The following is a 27,626-nucleotide window of genomic DNA, read 5'->3' as shown; positions in this document are numbered from 1 at the left end:
ATATGAAAATGACCTACCTCTTAACTCAATCTCTTTAACACATTTTTCCACCACTAGTGGGATGAGTGACTTCTGAGCCTTGACCACTGTTGTCAGATCTCCACCAAATATTCTTTTGACATACTTCATATCAGGCATACAATCATTGGGCACCTTTTCACTGCATTTTTTATGTGCTTGTAGACCACAGTCTTTAGATAGAAAAAAATTATTTGAGTCATAAAATCATTGGACAGCCTAACCTGGGGATTTTAACAGCGGAAATATACTGACCTTGACATTTGACACCCTGTGCCAGTAGACCCCACATAAAATTTGCACAATAATCACACCAGTGAAGGCCCATGAAGTTTTGTACCTGTTAGGTTAGACACCAGTAGAGTATGGGTTAGACACCAGTAGAGTATGGGTTAGACACCAGTAGAGTATGGGTTAGACACCAGTAGAGTATGGGTTAGACACCAGTAGAGTATGGGTTAGACACCAGTAGAGTATGGGTTAGACACCAGTAGAGTATGGGTTAGACACCAGTAGAGTATGGGTTAGACACCAGTAGAGTATGGGTTAGACACCCCCCCCCCAACTTTAAATTATTAAAATAATTGATTAAAATTATGAAACTATTGTTTCAAACACACAACTTATGTTAGATGTTCATGATCTAATTGAATTGTTTTCAATTATATTATTACTAAAATAGCAGTCATATCAATTAGGAATAATATATCTTAACAATAATGTAATTTACTAATTAAGGTCTGCTGTTATTGAGTAGCCTAGAGACTTATTTACTCTAGGTTTTAGATCTAGTAAATTGTGTTGAAGAAAATAAAAGGCCACTTGTAAGAAATAATAGAAGCAAAAAAAAAAAAAAAAAAAAAAAAAACAACAAAAGGACTTTACTTACTTTAAAGATGTGCTGTATGTTGTATGTGTTGTATGAGAGGACTTTACTTACTTTAAAGATGTGCTGTATGTTGTATGTGAGGACTTTACTTACTTTAAAGATGTGCTGTATGTTGTATGTGAGGACTTTACTTACTTTAAAGATGTGCTGTATGTTGTATGTGTTGTTTGTGAGGACTTTACTTACTTTAAAGATGTGCTGTATGTTGTATGTGAGGACTTTACTTACTTTAAAGATGTGCTGTATGTTGTATGTGTTGTTTGAGAGGACTTTACTTACTTTAAAGATGTGCTGTATGTTGTATGTGTTGTTTGAGTGGACTTTACTTACTTTAAAGATGTGCTGTATGTTGTATGTGTTGTTTGAGAGGACTTTACTTACTTTAAAGATGTGCTGTATGTTGTATGTGTTGTATGTGAGGACTTTACTTACTTTAAAGATGTGCTGTATGTTGTATGTGAGGACTTTACTTACTTTAAAGATGTGCTGTATGTTGTATGTGTTGTTTGAGAGGACTTAACTTACTTTAAAGATGTGCTGTATGTTGTATGTGTTGTATGAGGACTTTACTTACTTTAAAGATGTGCTGTATGTTGTATGTGTTGTTTGAGTGGACTTAACTTAGTTTAAAGATGTGCTGTATGTTGTATGTGTTGTTTGAGTGGACTTTACTTACTTTAAAGATGTGCTGTATGTTGTATGTGTTGTTTGAGAGGACTTTACTTACTTTAAAGATGTGCTGTATGTTGTATGTGAGGACTTTACTTACTTTAAAGATGTGCTGTATGTTGTATGTGTTGTTTGAGTGGACTTTACTTACTTTAAAGATGTGCTGTATGTTGTATGTGGACTTTACTTACTTTAAAGATGTGCTGTTTGTTGTATGTGTTGTATGTGAGGACTTTACTTACTTTAAAGATGTGCTGTATGTTGTATGTGAGGACTTTACTTACTTTAAAGATGTGCTGTATGTTGTATGTGTTGTTTGAGAGGACTTTACTTACTTTAAAGATGTGCTGTATGTTGTATGTGAGGACTTTACTTACTTTAAAGATGTGCTGTATGTTGTATGTGTTGTATGAGAGGACTTTACTTACTTTAAAGATGTGCTGTATGTTGTATGTTAGGACTTTACTCACTTTAAAGATGTGCTGTATGTTGTATGTGAGGACTTTACTTACTTTAAAGATGTGCTGTATGTTGTATGTGTTGTTTGAGTGGACTTAACTTAGTTTAAAGATGTGCTGTATGTTGTATGTGTTGTATGTGAGGACTTTACTTACTTTAAAGATGTGCTGTATGTTGTATGTGAGGACTTTACTTACTTTAAAGATGTGCTGTATGTTGTATGTGTTGTATGAGAGGACTTTACTTACTTTAAAGATGTGCTGTATGTTGTATGTGAGGACTTTACTTACTTTAAAGATGTGCTGTATGTTGTATGTGTTGTTTGAGTGGACTTTACTTACTTTAAAGATGTGCTGTATGTTGTATGTGAGGACTTTACTTACTTTAAAGATGTGCTGTATGTTGTATGTGTTGTATGAGGACTTTACTTACTTTAAAGATGTGTTGTATGTTGTATGTGTTGTTTGTGAGGACTTTACTTACTTTAAAGATGTGCTGTATGTTGTATGTGTTGTATGTGAGGACTTTACTTACTTTAAAGATGTGCTGTATGTTGTATGTGTTGTATGAGGACTTTACTTACTTTAAAGATGTGCTGTATGTTGTATGTGAGGACTTTACTTACTTTAAAGATGTGCTGTATGTTGTATGTGTTGTATGTGAGGACTTTACTTACTTTAAAGATGTGCTGTTTGTTGTATGTGTTGTATGTGAGGACTTTACTTACTTTAAAGATGTGCTGTATGTTGTATGTGAGGACTTTACTTACTTTAAAGATGTGCTGTATGTTGTATGTGTTGTTTGAGAGGACTTTACTTACTTTAAAGATGTGCTGTATGTTGTATGTGAGGACTTTACTTACTTTAAAGATGTGCTGTATGTTGTATGTGTTGTATGAGGACTTTACTTACTTTAAAGATGTGCTGTATGTTGTATGTGTTGTTTGAGTGGACTTAACTTAGTTTAAAGATGTGCTGTATGTTGTATGTGTTGTATGTGAGGACTTTACTTACTTTAAAGATGTGCTGTATGTTGTATGTGAGGACTTTACTTACTTTAAAGATGTGCTGTATGTTGTATGTGTTGTTTGAGAGGACTTTACTTACTTTAAAGATGTGCTGTATGTTGTATGTGTTGTTTGAGTGGACTTTACTTACTTTAAAGATGTGTTGTATGTTGTATGTGTTGTTTGAGAGGACTTTACTTACTTTAAAGATGTGCTGTATGTTGTATGTGTTGTTTGAGTGGACTTTACTTACTTTAAAGATGTGCTGTATGTTGTATGTGAGGACTTTACTTACTTTAAAGATGTGCTGTATGTTGTATGTGAGGACTTTACTTACTTTAAAGATGTGTTGTATGTTGTATGTGAGGACTTTACTTACTTTAAAGATGTGCTGTATGTTGTATGTGAGGACTTTACTTACTTTAAAGATGTGCTGTATGTTGTATGTGTTGTTTGAGTGGACTTTACTTACTTTAAAGATGTGCTGTATGTTGTATGTGAGGACTTTACTTACTTTAAAGATGTGCTGTATGTTGTATGTGTTGTTTGAGAGGACTTTACTTACTTTAAAGATGTGCTGTATGTTGTATGTGAGGACTTTACTTACTTTAAAGATGTGCTGTATGTTGTATGTGAGGACTTTACTTACTTTAAAGATGTGCTGTATGTTGTATGTGTTGTTTGAGTGGACTTTACTTACTTTAAAGATGTGCTGTATGTTGTATGTGAGGACTTTACTTACTTTAAAGATGTGTTGTATGTTGTATGTGAGGACTTTACTTACTTTAAAGATGTGCTGTATGTTGTATGTGAGGACTTTACTTACTTTAAAGATGTGCTGTATGTTGTATGTGTTGTTTGAGTGGACTTTACTTACTTTAAAGATGTGCTGTATGTTGTATGTGAGGACTTTACTTACTTTAAAGATGTGCTGTATGTTGTATGTGTTGTTTGAGAGGACTTTACTTACTTTAAAGATGTGCTGTATGTTGTATGTGAGGACTTTACTTACTTTAAAGATGTGCTGTATGTTGTATGTGTTGTTTGTGAGGACTTTACTTACTTTAAAGATGTGCTGTATGTTGTTTGAGTGGACTTTACTTAGTTTAAAGATGTGCTGTATGTTGTATGTGAGGACTTTACTTACTTTAAAGATGTGCTGTATGTTGTATGTGTTGTTTGAGAGGACTTTACTTACTTTAAAGATGTGCTGTATGTTGTATGTGTTGTTTGAGTGGACTTTACTTACTTTAAAGATGTGCTGTATGTTGTATGTGTTGTTTGAGAGGACTTTACTTACTTTAAAGATGTGCTGTATGTTGTATGTGTTGTATGTGTGGACTTAACTTAGTTTAAAGATGTGCTGTATGTTGTATGTGTTGTTTGAGAGGACTTTACTTACTTTAAAGATGTGTTGTATGTTGTATGAGAGGACTTTACTTACTTTAAAGATGTGCTGTATGTTGTATGAGAGGACTTTACTTACTTTAAAGATGTGCTGTATGTTGTATGTGAGGACTTTACTTACTTTAAAGATGTGCTGTATGTTGTATGTGTTGTTTGAGTGGACTTTACTTACTTTAAAGATGTGTTGTATGTTGTATGTGTTGTTTGAGAGGACTTTACTTACTTTAAAGATGTGCTGTATGTTGTATGTGTTGTTTGAGTGGACTTTACTTACTTTAAAGATGTGCTGTATGTTGTATGTGTTGTATGAGAGGACTTTACTTACTTTAAAGATGTGCTGTATGTTGTATGTGTTGTTTGAGGACTTTACTTACTTTAAAGATGTGCTGTATGTTGTATGTTGTATGTGAGGACTTTACTTACTTTAAAGATGTGCTGTATGTTGTATGTGTTGTATGTGTGGACTTTACTTACTTTAAAGATGTGCTGTATGTTGTATGTGTTGTATGAGGACTTTACTTACTTTAAAGATGTGTTGTATGTTGTATGTGAGGACTTTACTTACTTTAAAGATGTGCTGTATGTTGTATGTGTTGTTTGAGAGGACTTTACTTACTTTAAAGATGTGTTGTATGTTGTATGTGTTGTATGAGGACTTTACTTACTTTAAAGATGTGTTGTATGTTGTATGTGAGGACTTTACTTACTTTAAAGATGTGCTGTATGTTGTATGTGTTGTATGTGTGGACTTTACTTACTTTAAAGATGTGCTGTATGTTGTATGTGTTGTATGAGGACTTTACTTACTTTAAAGATGTGCTGTATGTTGTATGTGTTGTATGAGAGGACTTTACTTACTTTAAAGATGTGCTGTATGTTGTATGTGAGGACTTTACTTACTTTAAAGATGTGCTGTATGTTGTATGTGTTGTATGAGGACTTTACTTACTTTAAAGATGTGCTGTATGTTGTATGTGTTGTATGAGGACTTTACTTACTTTAAAGATGTGTTGTATGTTGTATGTGAGGACTTTACTTACTTTAAAGATGTGCTGTATGTTGTATGTGTTGTATGTGAGGACTTTACTTACTTTAAAGATGTGCTGTATGTTGTATGTGTTGTATGAGAGGACTTTACTTACTTTAAAGATGTGCTGTATGTTGTATGTGAGGACTTTACTTACTTTAAAGATGTGCTGTATGTTGTATGTGTTGTATGAGGACTTTACTTACTTTAAAGATGTGTTGTATGTTGTATGTGAGGACTTTACTTACTTTAAAGATGTGCTGTATGTTGTATGTGTTGTATGTGAGGACTTTACTTACTTTAAAGATGTGCTGTATGTTGTATGTGTTGTATGAGAGGACTTTACTTACTTTAAAGATGTGCTGTATGTTGTATGTGAGGACTTTACTTACTTTAAAGATGTGCTGTATGTTGTATGTGTTGTATGAGAGGACTTTACTTACTTTAAAGATGTGCTGTATGTTGTATGTGAGGACTTTACTTACTTTAAAGATGTGCTGTATGTTGTATGTGTTGTATGAGAAGACTTGACTTACTTTAAAGATGTGCTGTATGTTGTATGTGAGGACTTTACTTACTTTAAAGATGTGCTGTATGTTGTATGTGTTGTATGAGGACTTTACTTACTTTAAAGATGTGCTGTATGTTGTATGTGAGGACTTTACTTACTTTAAAGATGTGCTGTATGTTGTATGTGTTGTATGAGTGGACTTAATTACTTTATAGATGTGCTGTATGTTGTATGTTAGGACTTTACTCACTTTAAAGATGTGCTGTATGTTGTATGTGAGGACTTTACTTACTTTAAAGATGTGCTGTATGTTGTATGTGTTGTTTGAGAGGACTTTACTTACTTTAAAGATGTGCTGTATGTTGTATGTGTTGTTTGTGAGGACTTTACTTACTTTAAAGATGTGTTGTATGTTGTATGTGAGGACTTTACTTACTTTAAAGATGTGCTGTATGTTGTATGTGAGGACTTTACTTACTTTAAAGATGTGCTGTATGTTGTATGTGTTGTATGTGAGGACTTTACTTACTTTAAAGATGTGCTGTATGTTGTATGTGTTGTTTGAGAGGACTTTACTTACTTTAAAGATGTGCTGTATGTTGTATGTGTTGTTTGTGAGGACTTTACTTACTTTAAAGATGTGCTGTATGTTGTATGTGAGGACTTTACTTACTTTAAAGATGTGCTGTATGTTGTATGTGTTGTATGAGAGGACTTTACTTACTTTAAAGATGTGCTGTATGTTGTATGTGTTGTATGAGAGGACTTTACTTACTTTAAAGATGTGCTGTATGTTGTATGTGTTGTTTGTGAGGACTTTACTTACTTTAAAGATGTGTTGTATGTTGTATGTGAGGACTTTACTTACTTTAAAGATGTGCTGTATGTTGTATGTGAGGACTTTACTTACTTTAAAGATGTGCTGTATGTTGTATGTGTTGTATGTGAGGACTTTACTTACTTTAAAGATGTGCTGTATGTTGTATGTGTTGTTTGAGAGGACTTTACTTACTTTAAAGATGTGCTGTATGTTGTATGTGTTGTTTGTGAGGACTTTACTTACTTTAAAGATGTGCTGTATGTTGTATGTGAGGACTTTACTTACTTTAAAGATGTGCTGTATGTTGTATGTGTTGTATGAGAGGACTTTACTTACTTTAAAGATGTGCTGTATGTTGTATGTGTTGTTTGAGAGGACTTTACTTACTTTAAAGATGTGCTGTATGTTGTATGTGAGGACTTTACTTACTTTAAAGATGTGCTGTATGTTGTATGTGTTGTATGTGGACTTTACTTACTTTAAAGATGTGCTGTATGTTGTATGTGTTGTATGTGGACTTTACTTACTTTAAAGATGTGCTGTATGTTGTATGTGAGGACTTTACTTACTTTAAAGATGTGCTGTATGTTGTATGTGTTGTATGAGGACTTTACTTACTTTAAAGATGTGCTGTATGTTGTATGTGAGGACTTTACTTACTTTAAAGATGTGCTGTATGTTGTATGTGTTGTTTGAGAGGACTTTACTTACTTTAAAGATGTGCTGTATGTTGTATGTGAGGACTTTACTTACTTTAAAGATGTGCTGTATGTTGTATGTGTTGTATGAGTGGACTTTACTTACTTTAAAGATGTGCTGTATGTTGTATGTTAGGACTTTACTCACTTTAAAGATGTGCTGTATGTTGTATGTAAGGACTTTACTTACTTTAAAGATGTGTTGTATGTTGTATGTGTTGTTTGAGAGGACTTTACTTACTTTAAAGATGTGTTGTATGTTGTATGTGAGGACTTTACTTACTTTAAAGATGTGCTGTATGTTGTATGTGTTGTATGTGAGGACTTTACTTACTTTAAAGATGTGCTGTATGTTGTATGTGTTGTATGAGAACTTTACTTACTTTAAAGATGTGCTGTATGTTGTATGTGTTGTATGAGAGGACTTTACTTACTTTAAAGATGTGCTGTATGTTGTATGTGAGGACTTTACTTACTTTAAAGATGTGTTGTATGTTGTATGTGTTGTTTGAGAGGACTTTACTTACTTTAAAGATGTGTTGTATGTTGTATGTGAGGACTTTACTTACTTTAAAGATGTGCTGTATGTTGTATGTGTTGTATGAGAGGACTTTACTTACTTTAAAGATGTGTTGTATGTTGTATGTGTTGTTTGTGAGGACTTTACTTACTTTAAAGATGTGCTGTATGTTGTATGTGAGGACTTTACTTACTTTAAAGATGTGCTGTATGTTGTATGTGAGGACTTTACTTACTTTAAAGATGTGCTGTATGTTGTATGTGTTGTATGTGAGGACTTTACTTACTTTAAAGATGTGCTGTATGTTGTATGTGAGGACTTTACTTACTTTAAAGATGTGTTGTATGTTGTATGTGTTGTTTGTGAGGACTTTACTTACTTTAAAGATGTGTTGTATGTTGTATGTGAGGACTTTACTTACTTTAAAGATGTGCTGTATGTTGTATGTGTTGTATGAGAGGACTTTACTTACTTTAAAGATGTGTTGTATGTTGTATGTGAGGACTTTACTTACTTTAAAGATGTGCTGTATGTTGTTTGTGAGGACTTTACTTACTTTAAAGATGTGTTGTATGTTGTATGTGTTGTTTGTGAGGACTTTACTTACTTTAAAGATGTGTTGTATGTTGTATGTGAGGACTTTACTTACTTTAAAGATGTGCTGTATGTTGTATGTGTTGTATGAGAGGACTTTACTTACTTTAAAGATGTGTTGTATGTTGTATGTGAGGACTTTACTTACTTTAAAGATGTGCTGTATGTTGTATGTGTTGTATGAGTGGACTTTACTTACTTTAAAGATGTGCTGTATGTTGTATGTGAGGACTTTACTTACTTTAAAGATGTGCTGTATGTTGTATGTGAGGACTTTACTTACTTTAAAGATGTGCTGTATGTTGTATGTGTTGTATGTGAGGACTTTACTTACTTTAAAGATGTGTTGTATGTTGTATGTGTTGTTTGTGAGGACTTTACTTACTTTAAAGATGTGTTGTATGTTGTATGTGAGGACTTTACTTACTTTAAAGATGTGCTGTATGTTGTATGTGTTGTATGAGAGGACTTTACTTACTTTAAAGATGTGTTGTATGTTGTATGTGAGGACTTTACTTACTTTAAAGATGTGCTGTATGTTGTATGTGTTGTATGAGTGGACTTTACTTACTTTAAAGATGTGCTGTATGTTGTATGTGTGGACTTTACTTACTTTAAAGATGTGCTGTATGTTGTATGTGTTGTTTGAGAGGACTTTACTTACTTTAAAGATGTGCTGTATGTTGTATGTGTTGTATGAGTGGACTTTACTTACTTTAAAGATGTGCTGTATGTTGTATGTGTTGTTTGAGAGGACTTTACTTACTTTAAAGATGTGCTGTATGTTGTATGTGTTGTTTGAGTGGACTTTACTTACTTTAAAGATGTGCTGTATGTTGTATGTGAGGACTTTACTTACTTTAAAGATGTGCTGTATGTTGTATGTGTTGTTTGAGAGGACTTTACTTACTTTAAAGATGTGCTGTATGTTGTATGTGTTGTTTGTGAGGACTTTACTTACTTTAAAGATGTGTTGTATGTTGTATGTGTTGTATGAGAAGACTTTACTTACTTTAAAGATGTGCTGTATGTTGTATGTGTTGTTTGAGAGGACTTTACTTACTTTAAAGATGTGCTGTATGTTGTATGTGTTGTATGAGGACTTTACTTACTTTAAAGATGTGCTGTATGTTGTATGTGTTGTATGAGAGGACTTTACTTACTTTAAAGATGTGCTGTATGTTGTATGTGTTGTATGAGTGGACTTTACTTACTTTAAAGATGTGCTGTATGTTGTATGTGTTGTTTGAGAGGACTTTACTTACTTTAAAGATGTGTTGTATGTTGTATGAGAGGACTTTACTTACTTTAAAGATGTGCTGTATGTTGTATGTGTTGTTTGAGAGGACTTTACTTACTTTAAAGATGTGCTGTATGTTGTATGTGAGGACTTTACTTACTTTAAAGATGTGCTGTATGTTGTATGTGTTGTATGTGAGGACTTTACTTACTTTAAAGATGTGCTGTATGTTGTATGTGTTGTTTGTGAGGACTTTACTTACTTTAAAGATGTGTTGTATGTTGTATGTGAGGACTTTACTTACTTTAAAGATGTGCTGTATGTTGTATGTGAGGACTTTACTTACTTTAAAGATGTGTTGTATGTTGTATGTGAGGACTTTACTTACTTTAAAGATGTGCTGTATGTTGTATGTGAGGACTTTACTTACTTTAAAGATGTGCTGTATGTTGTATGTGAGGACTTTACTTACTTTAAAGATGTGTTGTATGTTGTATGTGAGGACTTTACTTACTTTAAAGATGTGCTGTATGTTGTATGTGAGGACTTTACTTACTTTAAAGATGTGTTGTATGTTGTATGTGTTGTTTGAGTGGACTTGACTTACTTTAAAGATGTGCTGTATGTTGTATGTGAGGACTTTACTTACTTTAAAGATGTGCTGTATGTTGTATGTGTTGTTTGAGTGGACTTGACTTACTTTAAAGATGTGCTGTATGTTGTATGTGAGGACTTTACTTACTTTAAAGATGTGTTGTATGTTGTATGTGAGGACTTTACTTACTTTAAAGATGTGCTGTATTTTGTATGTGTTGTTTGAGAGGACTTTACTTACTTTAAAGATGTGCTGTATGTTGTATGTGAGGACTTTACTTACTTTAAAGATGTGCTGTATGTTGTATGTGTTGTTTGAGAGGACTTTACTTACTTTAACTCTTTTCAATTCTCTCCCTTAGCCATCGTTCTTATAAGATCGACGCAGAAATGTGTATTTTTGAATAACAAGCACTAAGCTTTTTAAAAAAAATTTAACGGCATTATTTTCCTAATTGTATTATCATTTATAAATAACACACATAAAATGCGAAACTTATTTTCTTATTATGAAAATTGCGAAAGAAAACACTTGAACCGAGCATGCCTTTCTTACGCCATTTTGGATTTTTCGTGAAGTTGATTTGAGACAGGCACCTCGAATTAATTGAAAATAAAATGCCTAACGACGAAAGTGACATGAGTTTTTGTGATGAATCGTCTGATGAAGATATTGTGGAAACAGATATCGAAGATTCAGATGAAGATATGGGAAATACCTCTGTTAGTAACTCTACACAACAAGGGAATAGTCTTCTGTGAGTTTACATCTTTTTTTTTCACTACTAAAACTGAACATTTTTAGTTAAATTACCCCACCTATATATTAATCTTTATAACAAACACCTGTATTAGTTACAGCATTCTTTTTTTTAAAATTCCATGTAATTTGAAGTAATTATATTATTTATAATGCATACAAACATTTTTTTTTAAAATACACCATTCACACCAGTAAATAAAAAAAAATGGTTGCTAAGGAGCTGTTTACATTGGATGCTCTAGCATCTTGTAACTTTGCCAAATCATTTTTTATTTGTATTATTGTTATCTAACTGTACTTGCTTAGTTACTAAAGTAGGCCTATATTTCAATTTTCCCTTGCTATTAAATTGTATGTACTATAATAAATCATTTCATTATTATCTAAGTTGTCAACATTTATTTCATATTTTATTTTTTTGTTTTCAGACCCAAGACAGCATCTGATGTAGACGGTGGTCCCCCAGTTCGCCTTCCCAAATTCCGACCTGCTAAGCAACCTGGAATTCATCTTAGTCAAACTGGGGAGAAGTTAACTAAAAGTGCTGCTAGGGAATTCTTGAGCCCTGTGTCCTTTTTCAAGCTGTACTTCACGGTGGATCTGGTGAAGACAATCGTAATGTACACCAACAAGTATGCAGCACACTGTGGACCAACAAGACCTTCTGTCTTCAAAGGGTGGTATAATTTAAGTATCGATGAGTTTTATTCTTTTTTAGGTTTGCTGATGTACATGTCCATAGTTCAAGCACCAAGTGTAGCAAAATATTGGTGCACATCGTCTCTTTACCATGGCTTATGGGCTCGTAGATTCATGACGAAGAAGAGATTCACACAAATAATGTCTTTTTTAAAGGTTTCAAACTTTGAGACAGAAAACCCAGATGACAAGCTGAGTAAAGTAAGGTTTTTGTATGAATACATTCATAGAAAATGTCAGGCACTTTATCAGCCAAACCAACATTTGTCTATTGATGAAAGAATGGTAAGAAATAAGGGCAGATACACTTTCCGTCAGTATATTCGTGATAAGCCAACTAAATGGGGAATGAAACTATGGGTATTAGCTGAATCTATTACTGGCTACACTTATGATTTTGAAGTTTATTTAGGTAAGCAAGACAAGACACCGCAGACTTCTACCTTTGGCTTAGCTTATGATGTAGTAATGCGATTGTCAAAATCAGTTATGAATCAGGGTTATCTTTTATTTTTTGACAACTTTTATACTAGTGTTAAACTATTGAAAGATCTTTTTAAATGTGGAATTGGTGCTTGTGGCACAATTTTAAAAAATAGAAAAGGTTTTCCTATTGCTCTAAAAGATGTGAAGTCTTTTGAAAAAGTTTCAAAAAGAGGTGATATGCGATGGTTTAGGGAACGGGAAATTGTAACAGTTCAGTGGCGTGATAATAAAACTGTGTCTGTAATGTCTAATTTTATGACGGCTAATGGTTCAGCAAAGGTAAACAGAAGAACTAAGGTTGGAGGTATTTTTACACAGTTGTCTGTTGATCAACCACATATTATTCAGGAATATAATTCACATATGGGAGGGGTAGATAAGAGTGACCAATTAATTAATAAATATAATGTTCTAAGAAAAACTAAAACGTTTTGGAAAACTCTGTTTTTTCATTTCATTGATATTTCTAGGGTTAATAGTTACATTTTATTTCAGGAATGGAGAAAGACCAACCCTGATCTTGTGGAACTTGCTAGGCCAAAAAGATACTTACAGTTAGATTTTACAGAGGAGCTCATTCGAGAATTAGCAAAAATAGATATGTTTCAAGAAATACCCTCAGCTCTTAAAGTTACACTTAAAAAAGCTAAAGTTAAGAAAGTTAAACCTAGCCATAGTATTGTTCCAGAATTTAGTCGCTCTAGGCGTAATTGTAAATTATGTTATAGAACTTTAGGTATAGAGAGAAAGGTCACCACTAAGTGTCGCACCTGTGATACGTATCTATGTTTCCATAGAAAGAAAAACTGTTTGTTAAAATTTCACCAGTCTTCTTAAACCTTGTTTCATTTTTCTTTTGTTATCAATAACCTCATTTTTGTAAACATTGATAATAATAATTTCTTTCCAAATATTTTTTTTTTTAATTTTCACTTATTTCCCCTTACACAGGTCATGTTACTGTTTATTGCATAATTTTTTCAGTTCTTGTTCAAAATGTACTACATCACCTGTTTTATACACAGAAATGAATAATCTATTCAATAAACATCACTTTGTTTTATTATAGTGCAAGGCTTATTTTTTTTCTTCTTTATGTTTGTCATGTCTTTAGTAAAAAAAAAAAAAGTCAAATTTAATTAATTAATTAATTAATTGTGGTATCAAGGTCACACATGATAAAGTTGATTTTATAATTTATGCTGATACTACATTCAATTACCTAAACAGTGATGCATAACACTATATGCTTTCCTTGCTTAATAATGTTTTAGTGAACATTTTACTATATAGACCTGAGGATTCCAATATTTCACTACTAAATCTGAGAATTGTAAAGAGTTAAAGATGTGCTGTATGTTGTATGTGAGGACTTTACTTACTTTAAAGATGTGCTGTATGTTGTATGTGTTGTATGTGAGGACTTTACTTACTTTAAAGATGTGCTGTATGTTGTATGTGTTGTTTGTGAGGACTTTACTTACTTTAAAGATGTGTTGTATGTTGTATGTGAGGACTTTACTTACTTTAAAGATGTGCTGTATGTTGTATGTGTTGTATGAGAGGACTTTACTTACTTTAAAGATGTGCTGCTTTTCATAATCATTAAAATCTGTTGCAGGCCCAGCATCATCAGCATATGTTGCCTGTGTATTACCCTGTATAGTTAGAGGTTAGTCATGTTATTTTAGTCTATCATGCAACAGTCACTGTCAAGTATAGAAATATGGCAACAAAGTTAATGTCACATGTCAACAAAGTAGATGTCAGCAAAGTAGATGTCACATGTCAACAATGTAGATGTCACATGTCAACAAAGTAGATGTAAACAAAGTAGATGTCAACAAAGTAGATGTCACATGTTAACAAAGTAGATGTCAACAAAGTAGATTTCACATGTCAACAAAGTAGATGTCAACAAAGTAGATGTCACATGTCAACAAACTAGATGTCAACAAAGTAGATGTTAACAAAGTAGATGTCAACAAAGTAGATGTCACATGTTAACAAAGTAGATGTCAACAAAGTAGATTCACATGTCAACAAAGTAGATGTCAACAAAGTAGATGTCACATGTCAACAAACTAGATGTCAACAAAGTAGATTTCACATGTCAACAAACTAGATGTCAACAAAGTAGATGTCACATGTCAACAAAGTAGATGTTACATGTCAACAAAGTAGATGCCAATGTCAACAAACTAGAAACAAATGAGATTCTCTAGGACTAACCTCATGATTAATACCATTGACATTGCCTTCTGTTTTAGACTTGCCCATGCGTTTGCGTTTCATGTTATATGCCATGTATGGTGATTCCTCATAATTAGATTCTTGTGAGAGTGTTTTGATGTAATCTGCAGCCCGCAGCTCAATAAAAAAGTGGATGAGCCCATCGGCCACCAGGTCATGGATGGAATCAAATCTCTTCTCTCCGACATAGTGCTTGCCATCATAGTAAAGCTTGTAATTTTTGGTTTCTCCATCAAATCTACACACACAATGGGAAGGTAAGAACAAACTGACAACATCAGACAACATACAAGCACACATACAAGCAAGCATGGATGGAATCAAATCTCTTCTCTCCGACATAGTGCTTGCCATCATAGTAAAGCTTGTAATTTTTGGTTTCTCCATCAAATCTACACACACAATGGGAAGGTAAGAACAAACTGACAACATCAGACAACATACAAGCACACATACAAGCAAGCATGGATGGAATCAAATCTCTTCTCTCCGACATAGTGCTTGCCATCATAGTAAAGCTTGTAATTTTTGGTTTCTCCATCAAATCTACACACACAATGGGAAGGTAAGAACAAACTGACAACATCAGACAACATATAAGCACACATACAAGCAAGCATGCATGATCCTCCGGGGATGACTAAGTAGATTCCCAGATGTACTCAGCCAGAATTCATCCACATAGAAATGTTCACAACAAGTTCAAATTTATTTCATGACAGTCATCAATGTTTAATAAAAGGGTTAAATAAGATCCAAGAACCTTTAATATTAGGGTTAAATACTTTTCATCAATGTTTAATATTAGGGTTAAATACTTTTCATCAATGTTTAATATTAGGGTTAAATACTTTTCATCAATGTTTAATATTAGGGTTAAATACTTTTCATCAATGTTTAATATTAGGGTTAAATACTTTTCATCAATGTTTAATATTAGGGTTAAATACTTTTCATCAATGTTTAATATTAGGGTTAAATACTTTTCATCAATGTTTAATATTAGGGTTAAATACTTTTCATCAATGTTTAATATTAGGGTTAAATACTTTTCATCAATGTTTAATATTAGGGTTAAATACTTTTCATCAATGTTTAATATTAGGGTTAAATACTTTTCATCAATGTTTAATATTAGGGTTAAATACTTTTCATCAATGTTTAATATTAGGGTTAAATACTTTTCATCAATGTTTAATATTAGGGTTAAATACTTTTCATCAATGTTTAATATTAGGGTTAAATACTTTTCATCAATGTTTAATACTGAAGAAAGACAAAGTGAAACTAAGAAAATTATGAAGGCTCACAAATCTATATATATATAATTCTCTTCATGGGTACCATAGAAAACACCACGCAGCTTAGACACCACCCTCATCCCCATCTGTCAGGTGAGCTGTGATTCACCCCGAATGTTTACAATCATAGAGCCAGGTTAGTGACGGCTATTAGGGGGCAGATAATTTAGTATTAAACTATTTGAAAGGTAAGGGAGGTAACAATTTCTGATTGATCTTTTCTTTGTCTTTAACTGGCTGCTTTCACTAGGAGGGGGGGAGGGAGTGCGGGATGGGGTAGTGTTGAATTCACAAATTATGAACTGCTGATAAAGCAGAAAATAAAACAACTAGATGGTGGCGTATACTACGTCGCGGGTCAGCTCGTTTATAATAAACTTGTACATTGAGATGTCTGTCTGTTATTTTATAAATAGAATGGTTTCTTGATTAATACATTGATTAATCAGACTGGCCCCTATAAGAATAACTGATACATCTAGAATATAACTGGCCACGTAGTGTGTCAGTCAGTCCTTCCTTCCTTCCTTCCATCATTGCTATAGATTTGGGAACCATAAAAGAAAAACCACATGCCATGATTACAAATGCATCTCATTGTCTTATTTAAAGTGTCGGTGTAAGGTTTATTTATTTAATGAATTACTTAATTTTTTTTATTGTTGGCAAAGTTTTTATTCTTTTGCATATGTCAACAAAAGAACGTGAAGAAAATATTAAATATACGCACATTGCTAAAACGATTCCATGACAATTGATCTCACGACAAATGATCTCAAGGACAAATTATCTCAAGGACAAATGATCTCACGGACGAAAGATATCAGGACAAAACTGTTTCTGAGACATTCTAGAACATAAAATGCCTTTTGAAACTATAACTGCTACTTGAATATGTAAGACTGGTAATTTGAAATTTCAAGATGGGCAGTTGACAAATCAACATCTTTAATTCAAGCTAGTACCTTTAGAGGTAATTCTTGTACATTGAAGTCAGACTGGTACTTTGATAATCTACAAAAGCTGTTGGATAATTCACTCTAATCTTAGGCAATAATCAGAATAGTAGGCTACTATAAAAATGGTATCTTGGTCTTAGACTGCTCCTTTTGTGTCAGGCTGGTGATGTGAGGCTAGAACACTAGCAAGTCAGGAGAATGACTTGATCATTTAGGAAAACTATCTTTGGTATATTGAGGGTTGGTGATTCATTTCAGACTTGAAAATGAAGCAACTCACATATATTATTCTTGAAGGTAAACTTCTAACAGTAAAATGAAGCTACTAACATATATTATTCTTGAAGGTAAACTTCTAACAGTAAAATGAAGCTACTCACATATATTATTCTTGAAGGTAAACTTCTAACAGTAAAATGAAGCAACTCACATATATTATTCTTGAAGGTAAACTTCTAACAGTAAAATGAAGCAACTCACATATATTATTCTTGAAGGTAAACTTCTAACAGTAAAATGAAGCTACTAACATATATTATTCTTGAAGGTAAACTTCTAACAGTAAAATGAAGCTACTAACATATATTATTCTTGAAGGTAAACTTCTAACAGTAAAATGAAGCAACTCACATATATTATTCTTGAAGGTAAACTTCTAACAGTAAAATGAAGCAACTCACATATATTATTCTTGAAGGTAAACTTCTAACAGTAAAATGAAGCAACTCACATATATTATTCTTGAAGGTAAACTTCTAACAGTAAAATGAAGCTACTAACATATATTATTCTTGAAGGTAAACTTCTAACAGTAAAATGAAGCTACTAACATATATTATTCTTGAAGGTAAACTTCTAACAGTAAAATGAAGCAACTCACATATATTATTCTTGAAGGTAAACTTCTAACAGTAAAATGAAGCAACTCACATATATTATTCTTGAAGGTAAACTTCTAACAGTAAAATGAAGCAACTCACATATATTATTCTTGAAGGTAAACTTCTAACAGTAAAATGAAGCAACTCACATATATTATTCTTGAAGGTAAACTTCTAACAGTAAAATGAAGCAACTCACATATATTATTCTTGAAGGTAAACTTCTAACAGTAAAATGAAGCTACTAACATATATTATTCTTGAAGGTAAACTTCTAACAGTAAAATGAAGCTACTCATATATTGTTCATCAACAAAGTTCAAGCAAGGCATATGTTATTTCAAACAAATATTCACAGTCTATTTGAGTTTACTTTAACAGAACCCTTGACCTCTAACAGAACCCTTGACCTCTAACAGAACCCTTGACCTCTAACAGAACCCTTGACCTCTAACGGAACCCTTGACCTCTAACGGAACCCTTGACCTCTAACGGAACCTTGACCTTTAACGGAACCCTTGACCTTTAATGGAACCCTTGACCTCTAACGGAACCCTTGACCTCTAACAGAACCCTTGACCTCTAACGGAACCTTTGACCTCTAACGGAACCCTTGACCTCTAACAGAACCCTTGACCTCTAACTGAACCCTTGACCTTTAACGGAACCCTTGACCTCTAACAGAACCCTTGACCTCTAATGGAACCCTTGACCTCTAGTGGAACCCTTGACCTTTAACAGAACCCTTGACCTCTAACAGAACCCTTGACCTCTAACAGAACCCTCGACCTTTAAGGGGTCATCCATAAATAATGTCACACTCATAGGGGAGAGGGGGGACCCATAATTGTGACAGTGCGTGATGAGGGGGAGGGGGGGGGGGGGGCAAAAAAAAAAGCGTGACGTCATTTATGGATGACCCCTAACAGAACCCTTGAACTCTAACAGAACCATTGACCTCTAACGGAACTCTTGACCTCTAGTGGAACTCTCGACTTGTAATGGACCCTTGACCTCTGACAGAACTCTTGACCTCTAACAGAACCCATAACTTCTAAAATGGGCTTTAACCTTCACCAGAAACCTTAGGACTTACATGTGAGCAAATGTTTCATTACATGAAAAGAAATGTTACAATTGTCAAGACAGACCAGACAAGATCTGACCGCCATGATAAATTCACCTTATGGCCAAAGTAAAAGCATCTGGTGCCCTTTCACTCTTCCTAACCAGATAACATCCATCTCTGTTCAAAAGCCTGTCTGCCTCTTGCCTGCTTAGTGCTCCATGAAACCTATCAAGAAATTCAATCATTAGGAAACAACACCAAATATTACTTCAATAAATTCAATCATTAGTCAATGAAAAGAAAATAATATTACTGCAATAAATTGTTTTTAATCTTACTAATGACAACCTCATTATATAATCTTGCTATGACCACCTTGTTATATAATCGTACTAATGACCACCTTGTTATATAATCTTGCTAGTGACCACCTTGTTATATAATCTTGCTAGTGACCACCTTGTTATATAATCTTGCTAGTGACCACCTTGTTAAATAATCTTGCTAATTGCCACCTTGTTATAGAATTTTCCTAGTGACCACCTTGTTAAATAATCTTGCTAATTGCCACCTTGTTATAGAATCTTGCTATATTATAGTGAAATTCATTCATTATATAATCATGCTAATGGCCACCTCGTTATATAACCTTGCTAGTGACCACCTCTTTATATAACCTTGCTAATGGCCATCTCATTATATAATCTTGCTAGTCACCACCTCGTTATAAATTCTTGCCTGTGACCAGCTCTTTACAAAAATTGAGCAAGCAACCACCCCCTCTAGATATTATAAAAACTTATGGACTGAGCCTTCCCTTATGTAAGTTATGTTTGCTCTATCACACCCCCCCCCCCTCCCCCAACAACATTTTAAAATCAGTTGGTATCACATTCTATATATTACATTTTAAAATCAGTTGGTATCACATTCTATATATTACATTTTAAAATCAGTTGGTATCACATTCTATATATTACATTTTAAAATCAGTTGGTATCACATTCTATATATTACATTTTAAAATCAGTTGGTATCACATTCTATATATTACATTTTAAAATCAGTTGGTATCACATTCTATATATTACATTTTAAAATCAGTTGGTATCAGAGGTCTGATGTTTTTTTAAGATTAATTTATTAATTAATTATTAATTATACATTCAAGAGTTTGTATTGCTTAAATAATTATACATTCAAGAGTTTGTATTTCTTAAATAATTATACATTCAAGAGTTTGTATTTCTTAAATAATTATACATTCAAGAGTTTGTATTGCTTAAATAATTATACATTCAAGAGTTTGTATTGCTTAAATAATTATACATTCAAGAGTTTGTATTGCTTAAATAATTATACATTCAAGAGTTAGTATTGCTTAAATAATTATACATTCAAGAGTTAGTATTGCTTAAATAATTATACATTCAAGAGTTAGTATTGCTTAAATAATTATATATTCAAGAGTTAGTATTGCTTAAATAATTATACATTCAAGAGTTTGTATTGCTTGAATAATTATACATTCAAGAGTTTGTATTTCTTAAATAATTATACATTCAAGAGTTTGTATTGCTTAAATAATTATACATTAAAGAGTTTGTATTGCTTAAATAATTATACATTCAAGAGTTTGTATTGCTTAAATAATTATACATTCAAGAGTTTGTATTGCTTAATTAATTATACATTCAAGAGTTTGTATTGCTTAAATAATTATACATTCAAGAGTTTGTATTGCTTAAATAATTATACATTCAAGAGTTTGTATTGCTTAAATAATTATACATTCAAGAGTTTGTATTGCTTAAATAATTATACATTCAAGAGTTTGTATTGCTTAAATAATTATACATTCAAGAGTTTGTATTGCTTAAATAATAATAGTGTCAAAATTAGTACTTGTTAGTATTAGTATTGGGGTTCTATTTTAAACATCATTGGTTTTTTTAAGAAACCTAGGCAAAGTTAGAGAGAATGTCCAATGCGTCCTAAGATAAATAAAGGATTAAAATAGAAGTGCTTGTTTGTTATACTAGACATGATTTGACAAAATGAACAAAGTACAAATAAGAGAAGTGTTTGTTTGTTGTTCTAGACATGATTTGACAAAATGAACAAAGTACAAATAAGAGAAGTGCTTGTTTGTTGTACTAGACATGATTTGACAAAATGAACAAAGTACAAATAAGAGAAGTGTTTGTTTGTTATACTAGACATGATTTGACAAAATGCTCTAACAAAATACTTACTCTTTCCCATACTGGGCTGGCTTGTTGGGGACCTAGGAATAAATGTTGATAGTTAACTTTTGACATAAATGACAATGTGTCTCATTCTTTAAAATACATGCATCATATGTCTCTTATTTTAAACGAGAAAAATGGCCCGTTGAGGAAGGATACAACGCGCTAGGTTGATAGTGCTGTCTCTTTTCTCTAAACTAAAACCAAAATCTTAACTAAATTTAACTGGAAACAAAAAATGACATTGAAAACTGATTTTTATCCAGAATTGTCATTTTTATCGCATTTAAGCTTGATCTACACATAGTTATCGCACATTCATACTAAATATACTAAATATATTTAATATAGTCGTAGCCATACCTCAAAACCATGCACCTAATCTCAATCATGACAAAAGTCGCATTTAGAGTTTCTTTCAGGCAACTACTTGGGGGGAAGGGGCTCCTACTACCCCCCCCCCCCCCCCACACACACCAAAGCACCTCTTCAGTCCCATTCAACGATATATAATTGTATAATTTTTCCAGTCCGTCCACTCACAGAATATTCCACCCCGCCCCCAAAAATTTCAAGCACCCCACCCACTTTTAAGATTAGACAAAATAGGCTTTTTAATTCAATGTTTACTGGAGAATCAATGACGTCATATTATTGTGTGCTCTCCCCAGGCTTTAGACTATATTTCCTACTATATGCTCCATGTGGCGTCACGTTTCGTTTTTGTTTTACTATGAAAGTTTTTATTTTGCTTGTGTTTTCTCTATAGCGTTCTTGACAGATAGATACATAGATATATAGATACATAGACAGTGAAACTATTCTCTTATTTTAAATGCATTCTTTGATTTGGAATTATCTATCTTACTCTTTAAGTCCTAAACATCAAATATTTTCCACTAGTAGATTGTGCTGATAAAAAATACACATAGTTTGACTAGGGCATAACTAAGACAAGCCAATGGTCAGATAAAACAAGATGGCAGCCCCATACAACAAAGTCAGGATCACTCCAATAGAGTAAGGTCAGGATCACTCCAACAGAGTGAGGTCAGGATCACTCCAATAGAGTAAGGTCAGGATCACTCCAACAGAGTAAGGTCAGGATCACTCCAATAGAGTAAGGTCAGGATCACTCCAATAGAGTAAGGTCATGATCACTCCAATAGAGTAAGGTCAGGATCACTCCAACAGAGTAAGGTCAGGATCACTCCAACCCAGTAAGGCCAGGATCACTCCAACCCAGTAAGGTCAGGATCACTCCAACACAGTAAGGTCAGGATCACTCCAACCCAGTAAGGTCAGGATCACTCCAACCCAGTAAGGTCAGGATCACTCCAACCCAGTAAGGTCAGGATCACTCCAATAGAGTAAGGTCAGGATCACTCCAACAGAGTAAGGTCAGGATCACTCCAACCCAGTAAGGTCAGGATCACTCCAACAGAGTAAGGTCAGGATCACTCCAACCCAGTAAGGTCAGGATCACTCCAATAGAGTAAGGTCAGGATCACTCCAACCCAGTAAGGTCAGGATCACTCCAACCTAGTAAGGTCAGGATCACTCCAATAGAGTAAGGTCAGGATCACTCCAACAGTAAAGTTTTCAGGTTAGGGGGAGAGCAAGTTGACAAAAAGGGGCCATAAATAAATAAATATATGCTTTTATATATATATAGGGGCCCTACAATTATATATTATTACATACACACACACACACACACACATATATATATATATATATATATATATATATATATATATATATATATATATATATATATATATATATATATATATATATATATATATGCCTATACATACATATTTATATAAATATAGTTATATATATACATAAATAAAAATATCAAAGCATGAAGACATTTTGCAAAACTTGTGCTTTTTTCCATAGTAACAAATGATAGTAATTTTGAATAATAGCATAAACATATTTCTTTCAGCTCAACTATTTGATTCAACAAAATTATTTTTCTTGCCTTTCAGATATTTGCATTTTTGAATTAGTGACTGATTTTTGTGTTTTTTAAATCTTTTTTTTTTTAACATAAGGTTAAGGTATGGGTTTGATCACTTTATTGGTCACACACCTCTTCACATGCAATAGCAAAAACAATATTCACAGTTTTACCTATTTCAAAAGCTATAATTCTGATAGTAAAAAAAAAACAACTATATTTTTTCTATTTCTGAATTTCGGTAATTCATATTTAGGTAGATGTTTTAATTTTATCCATAGTATTTTTGTATTGTTTTAACAAAATTTACCACTGATATTTAAGTATAATTTTGTTCATCTGTACCAGCTGATCTTCTTGATTCATACCAAAAGTTTTTTAAGTTGTCTGACAATGTAAACCTAGGTAAACAATTACAAGTCTAGACTGATCTTAAAACCAGAAAATAATAGACCTCCCATATAAAAGATGGATGGCTGAATTGAGCCTGACCACTCAAGCAAAGGCTACACTTAGATCGATGTGTTTGTGGTTGAATGTACATACCCAGCTAGAACAACACAAACAGCTGATTTACAGGCGCTAGCGTGGGTTGTCATGGTGACAAACAGCTGATATACAGATGCTAGCGTGGGTTGTCATGGTGACAAACAGCTGATATACAGATGCTAGCGTGGGTTGTCATGGTGACAAACAGCTGATATATAGATGCTAGCGTGGGTTGTCATGGTGACAAACAGCTGATGTACAGATGCTAGCGTGGGTTGTCATGGTGACAAACAGCTGATGTACAGATGCTAGCGTGGGTTGTCATGTTGATAAAAAGCGCCTCGCTCGTGCCTGTCAAACAGCTAGGCTTGGAGAAGTAAGTCAAGAAGTATACACATTAACACGACTGTTTCAAATTTGTGTTTCAGTAATGTGTTTGCACTTTTTTTTTTTGTGTTGCCAAACTTGTTTTAAATTTGATGTAATTAATCTCAAAAGGGTCCACTATCCATAAAATGGTAGTAGGGGGAGCCATGTGTATGCTACTGTCAGGATCACTGCACTAGAGCCCAACTTAGTAGTCCAAAAAAAATAGTAAAAAAGAAAAATAGTATGAGCAGACGAAGACAAATGCAAAAAGTACATCTTTAGCAGGAGTTACAAGTAAACCAGAATAATTAGACAGCAACAATAGTGATAGGGGTAGTTTCATTTGATGCCAGTCCTCAATGTGTTGAGGAATTGAATGTTGTTCGGTATAAATATATCAATTTGTCTTAGCTCTGTATAACAGCGTCTTAACATATATGCCATGTATGTGTCTGATTAACATTCTAATGCTATGAGCAAAAAGTGAATTGCTGTATTTTTACCGCTGTGTAACAAAAGATGAATGCCACATCATAGTTATTGCTGTATTACACAGCTATGAAATCTAAAATAAACCAGGAGTGATCTCCCCTAAACTTTCTCGAATATTCTTATATAAAACAACGGGATGGGAACTCGGGATATAGATATGATTTTTAATCCATTTTAAATAAACTTTTTAAAATAAAAAAAAATCTCGTAGAAAAAAGAATTGCACATCAAGTGAGTGCCAAACAAAATGCACATAATAGTGCGGAATATTATTAGTACTTTATAAATTCACATGAGTTTTTTGAGAAATCAGAAATCACTGAAAATTTGATAGAAGGCAGAAATTTAAATCTTTTACTTACAAGTGAAATTTCATTTATCTATCTGAAATAGTATTCAAGTTACAGGCTTTTGAAAAATTGTAAGTAGAAAAAGTTCCAGTTCCGGTTATTGGAAATTGCTCAAAAGTTGATACTGATCTAAGATTTTGATATAATACTTCAATATGAAATTTCATCAACCAAGCTGTAATGGTACTCAAGTTATCGTGTTTACAGACACACACACACACACATACACACAGACAAGATTACAAAACTATGTTTTTCCAACTCAGGGATTACAAGACTTTCTCTATACTTCATATATACAAGAAAGTAAAAAACACTCATTCAACGACAAATATAAATATATAAAACACAATTATAAAAAGCCTTTTTAACAACAAGCTATTAAATGCACTGAAAATGAGAAAATAAAACTAATTTGATTCCTTTCATAAAAGCTTTGGTTGCTCATGAGATCTTTTACATATTTTAAAGACAAAAGACGAAAGAAACCAAATTAGTTTTTTCATATTTTTAGAGCACTTAAAAGCTTGGTGCTTAAAACGTTTTTTTATATTTGTTGTATTTTCTACTTTTTAGTGATTCTTAATTTATGAAGTTGACACTACTAAAAAGATTTGTTTTGAAAACCCATCGGCAGCTCGTGAAAGATGATTAATCTGCCCCTTGAAAGAAGCCGCTTGAAACCATATCATACAGTCGACAGCAAGTTCTAACCCTTTTTACCTCCCCTTAGTTTCAAATCATATAAAAACTTTATTATCTGCCCCTAATAGCATTCACTAGATCGACTAATTCTACTATTGTAAACATTGAACCACAGCTCACAGAGACTGATAGGGTTAGGGTCGCGTATAGCTATCTCCCCTTTTGTTATTGCATATAGAAATCTTTTTTTTTTTTGGTTATCTTCACTTAGTTTCGAAATGGTTTTGATTAATTGTTAATGACTAATTACTAAGCTAATTAAATAAAAAATATATAGACTTGTAATGTCATCAAAGTGGAACGTATCTGGCAAATTTGTACAAAATCCCAGCACAAGAAGTGGGTCAAAATTGAGTTACAAGATTTTCCACAAACAAATAAACAAACAGATGTTGTGAACTAAATAAAAGCTTGTAAAAATCAGTTTGTAGGGAATTGAATCATGACTAAATTTGAGTTGATTGAAGTAAGTTCACCTCTAATTGCCAATTAAACCCACCTCAAATTGACCTTTAGACAAATCTCTAGTTCACATCAGACCCACATCAAGTTGACAAAAATGATCCACTAAAGTTGACCTAATGATCCACCTCTAGTTGAGCAAATGACCCACCTCAAGTTGACAAAAATGACCCACCTCAAGTTGACAAAAATGACCCACCCCAAGTTGAAGAAATGACCCATCCTAAGTTAACCAAATGACCCACTCAAAGTTGACCAAATGACCCACCCCAAGTTGACCAAATGACCCACTCCAAGTTGACCAAATGACCCACTCCAAATTGACCAAATGACCCACTCCAAGTTGACCAAATGACCCACCCCAAGTTGACCAAATGACCCACCTCAAGTTGACAAAAATGACCCACTCCAAATTGACCAAATGACCCACTCCAAGTTGACCAAATGACCCACCCCAAGTTGACCAAATGACCCACTACAAGTTGACCAAATGACCCACCCCAAGTTGACCAAACGACCCAACCCAAGTTGACCAAATGACCCACCCCAAGTTGACCATTAGACTCACCTCAAGTTGACACTGTATACATATTGGCTTTGGTGCTTGCTGCTGAAGCTCGTATACTGTAGAAACATAGTATCATATATTGAAAAGTTGCAGTTTCTTATATCATATATCAACTAGAAACAGAATCAAATGCCATATATTGATTACATAGTATACATCAACTAGAAACACTGTATCATATATCATATATCCACTAGAAACAGTATCATACATTATATACAGCTAGTATCATATATACAACATAGTATCATACATCCTATATAGACTAGAAACATGGTACCATACATCATACATAGAGTATCATACATGGTTGTTATGGGTTGATTTAATATTACTGTTGACTTTTGTCTAATAAAGAAAGTTTATATTTTATGACAGTAAGATTGTAAAATATAAAGTTTAGATTTTATGACGGTAAGATTGTAAAATATATTTTCATGCTCAGGTAAGCGTATACCATGTCAACATACAATACAATACATAAACAAAATCACAAATACAGCAAGATTGCTTATATGGTAAGTGTATACCATGTCAACACACAATACATAAACAAAATCACAAATACAGCAAGATTGCTTATATGGTAAGTGTATACCATGTCAACACACAATACATAAACAAAATCACAAATACAGCAAGATTGCTTATATGGTAAGTGTATACCATGTCAACACACAATACAATACATAAACAAAATCACAAATACAGCAAGATTGCTTATATGTAGATTTGAATATTAAAAGACTGGGGACCCTTACACAAGGGACGTATGCAGATTTATGTAGATTTGAATATTAAAAGACTGGGGACCCTTACTCAAGGGACGTATGCAGATTTATGGGTAACAGGAGAGACCAGGTAAGGACAAGAGCTATATATAGATCTACATATATATATTATATAGCTCCTTCTCTAGAGTTTTTGCACCCGTTACCCATCAACCTGCATCATACTATCTTATTTACAAGTATCGGAGTAGGCTCTATTTATGTAACCACTTATATTTTTTTTATAGTTGGCAAAGTTTTTACTCTTTTGCATGTCAACAAAAGAACATGAAGAAAACATTAAATATACGCACATTGCTAAAACATTAAACGAATC

At 33.1% G+C, this 27,626-nt stretch overlaps 2 protein-coding genes across 3 annotated transcripts in view; one reads left to right on the top strand and one right to left on the bottom strand.

The window, feature by feature from the left end:
* Nucleotides 1-27,626, bottom strand: part of LOC131950090 (N-chimaerin) — a 60,393-nt gene that overhangs the window by 7,648 nt on the left and 25,119 nt on the right. Inside the window, exons 4-10 of one of the 2 annotated variants that reach the window (XM_059312133.1) lie at nt 26,520-26,575; nt 21,119-21,150; nt 18,978-19,088; nt 14,633-14,891; nt 13,978-14,058; nt 274-358; nt 18-191 (exon numbers count right to left, since the gene is read on the bottom strand). In XM_059312133.1, the coding sequence (XP_059168116.1) occupies nt 18-191; nt 274-358; nt 13,978-14,058; nt 14,633-14,891; nt 18,978-19,088; nt 21,119-21,150; nt 26,520-26,575 (798 nt within the window). Of the gene's footprint in view, nt 1-17; nt 192-273; nt 359-13,977; nt 14,059-14,632; nt 15,069-18,977; nt 19,089-21,118; nt 21,151-26,519; nt 26,576-27,626 lie in introns of those variants that run through there. The other variant, XM_059312132.1, reaches the window with a different exon arrangement.
* LOC131950089 (piggyBac transposable element-derived protein 4-like) lies at nt 10,816-13,723 on the top strand. Its single transcript, XM_059312131.1, has 2 exons — nt 10,816-11,210; nt 11,644-13,723. The coding sequence occupies exons 1-2, from the start codon at nt 11,071-11,073 to the stop codon at nt 13,235-13,237; spliced, it is 1,734 nt and encodes a 577-aa protein (XP_059168114.1). The 5' UTR covers nt 10,816-11,070; the 3' UTR covers nt 13,238-13,723.

Source organism: Physella acuta, unplaced genomic scaffold (genome assembly GCF_028476545.2).
Source record: "Physella acuta isolate Inbredline_101_S28 unplaced genomic scaffold, ASM2847654v3 ptg000735l, whole genome shotgun sequence".
In the NCBI taxonomy this organism is placed as follows: Eukaryota; Metazoa; Mollusca; class Gastropoda; family Physidae; genus Physella; species Physella acuta.
Note: the sequence above shows the minus strand (reverse complement) of the source record. Positions and strands in the feature narration are given on the sequence as shown.

Coding starts and splice junctions, on each gene's coding strand:
- LOC131950089 (XM_059312131.1), top strand. CDS start 11,071: ATGCCTAACGACGAAAGTGACATGAGTTTTTGTGATGAATCGTCTGAT. Junction 11,211..11,643: donor CAACAAGGGAATAGTCTTCT/GTGAGTTTACAT, acceptor TTTTGTTTTCAG/ACCCAAGACAGCATCTGATG.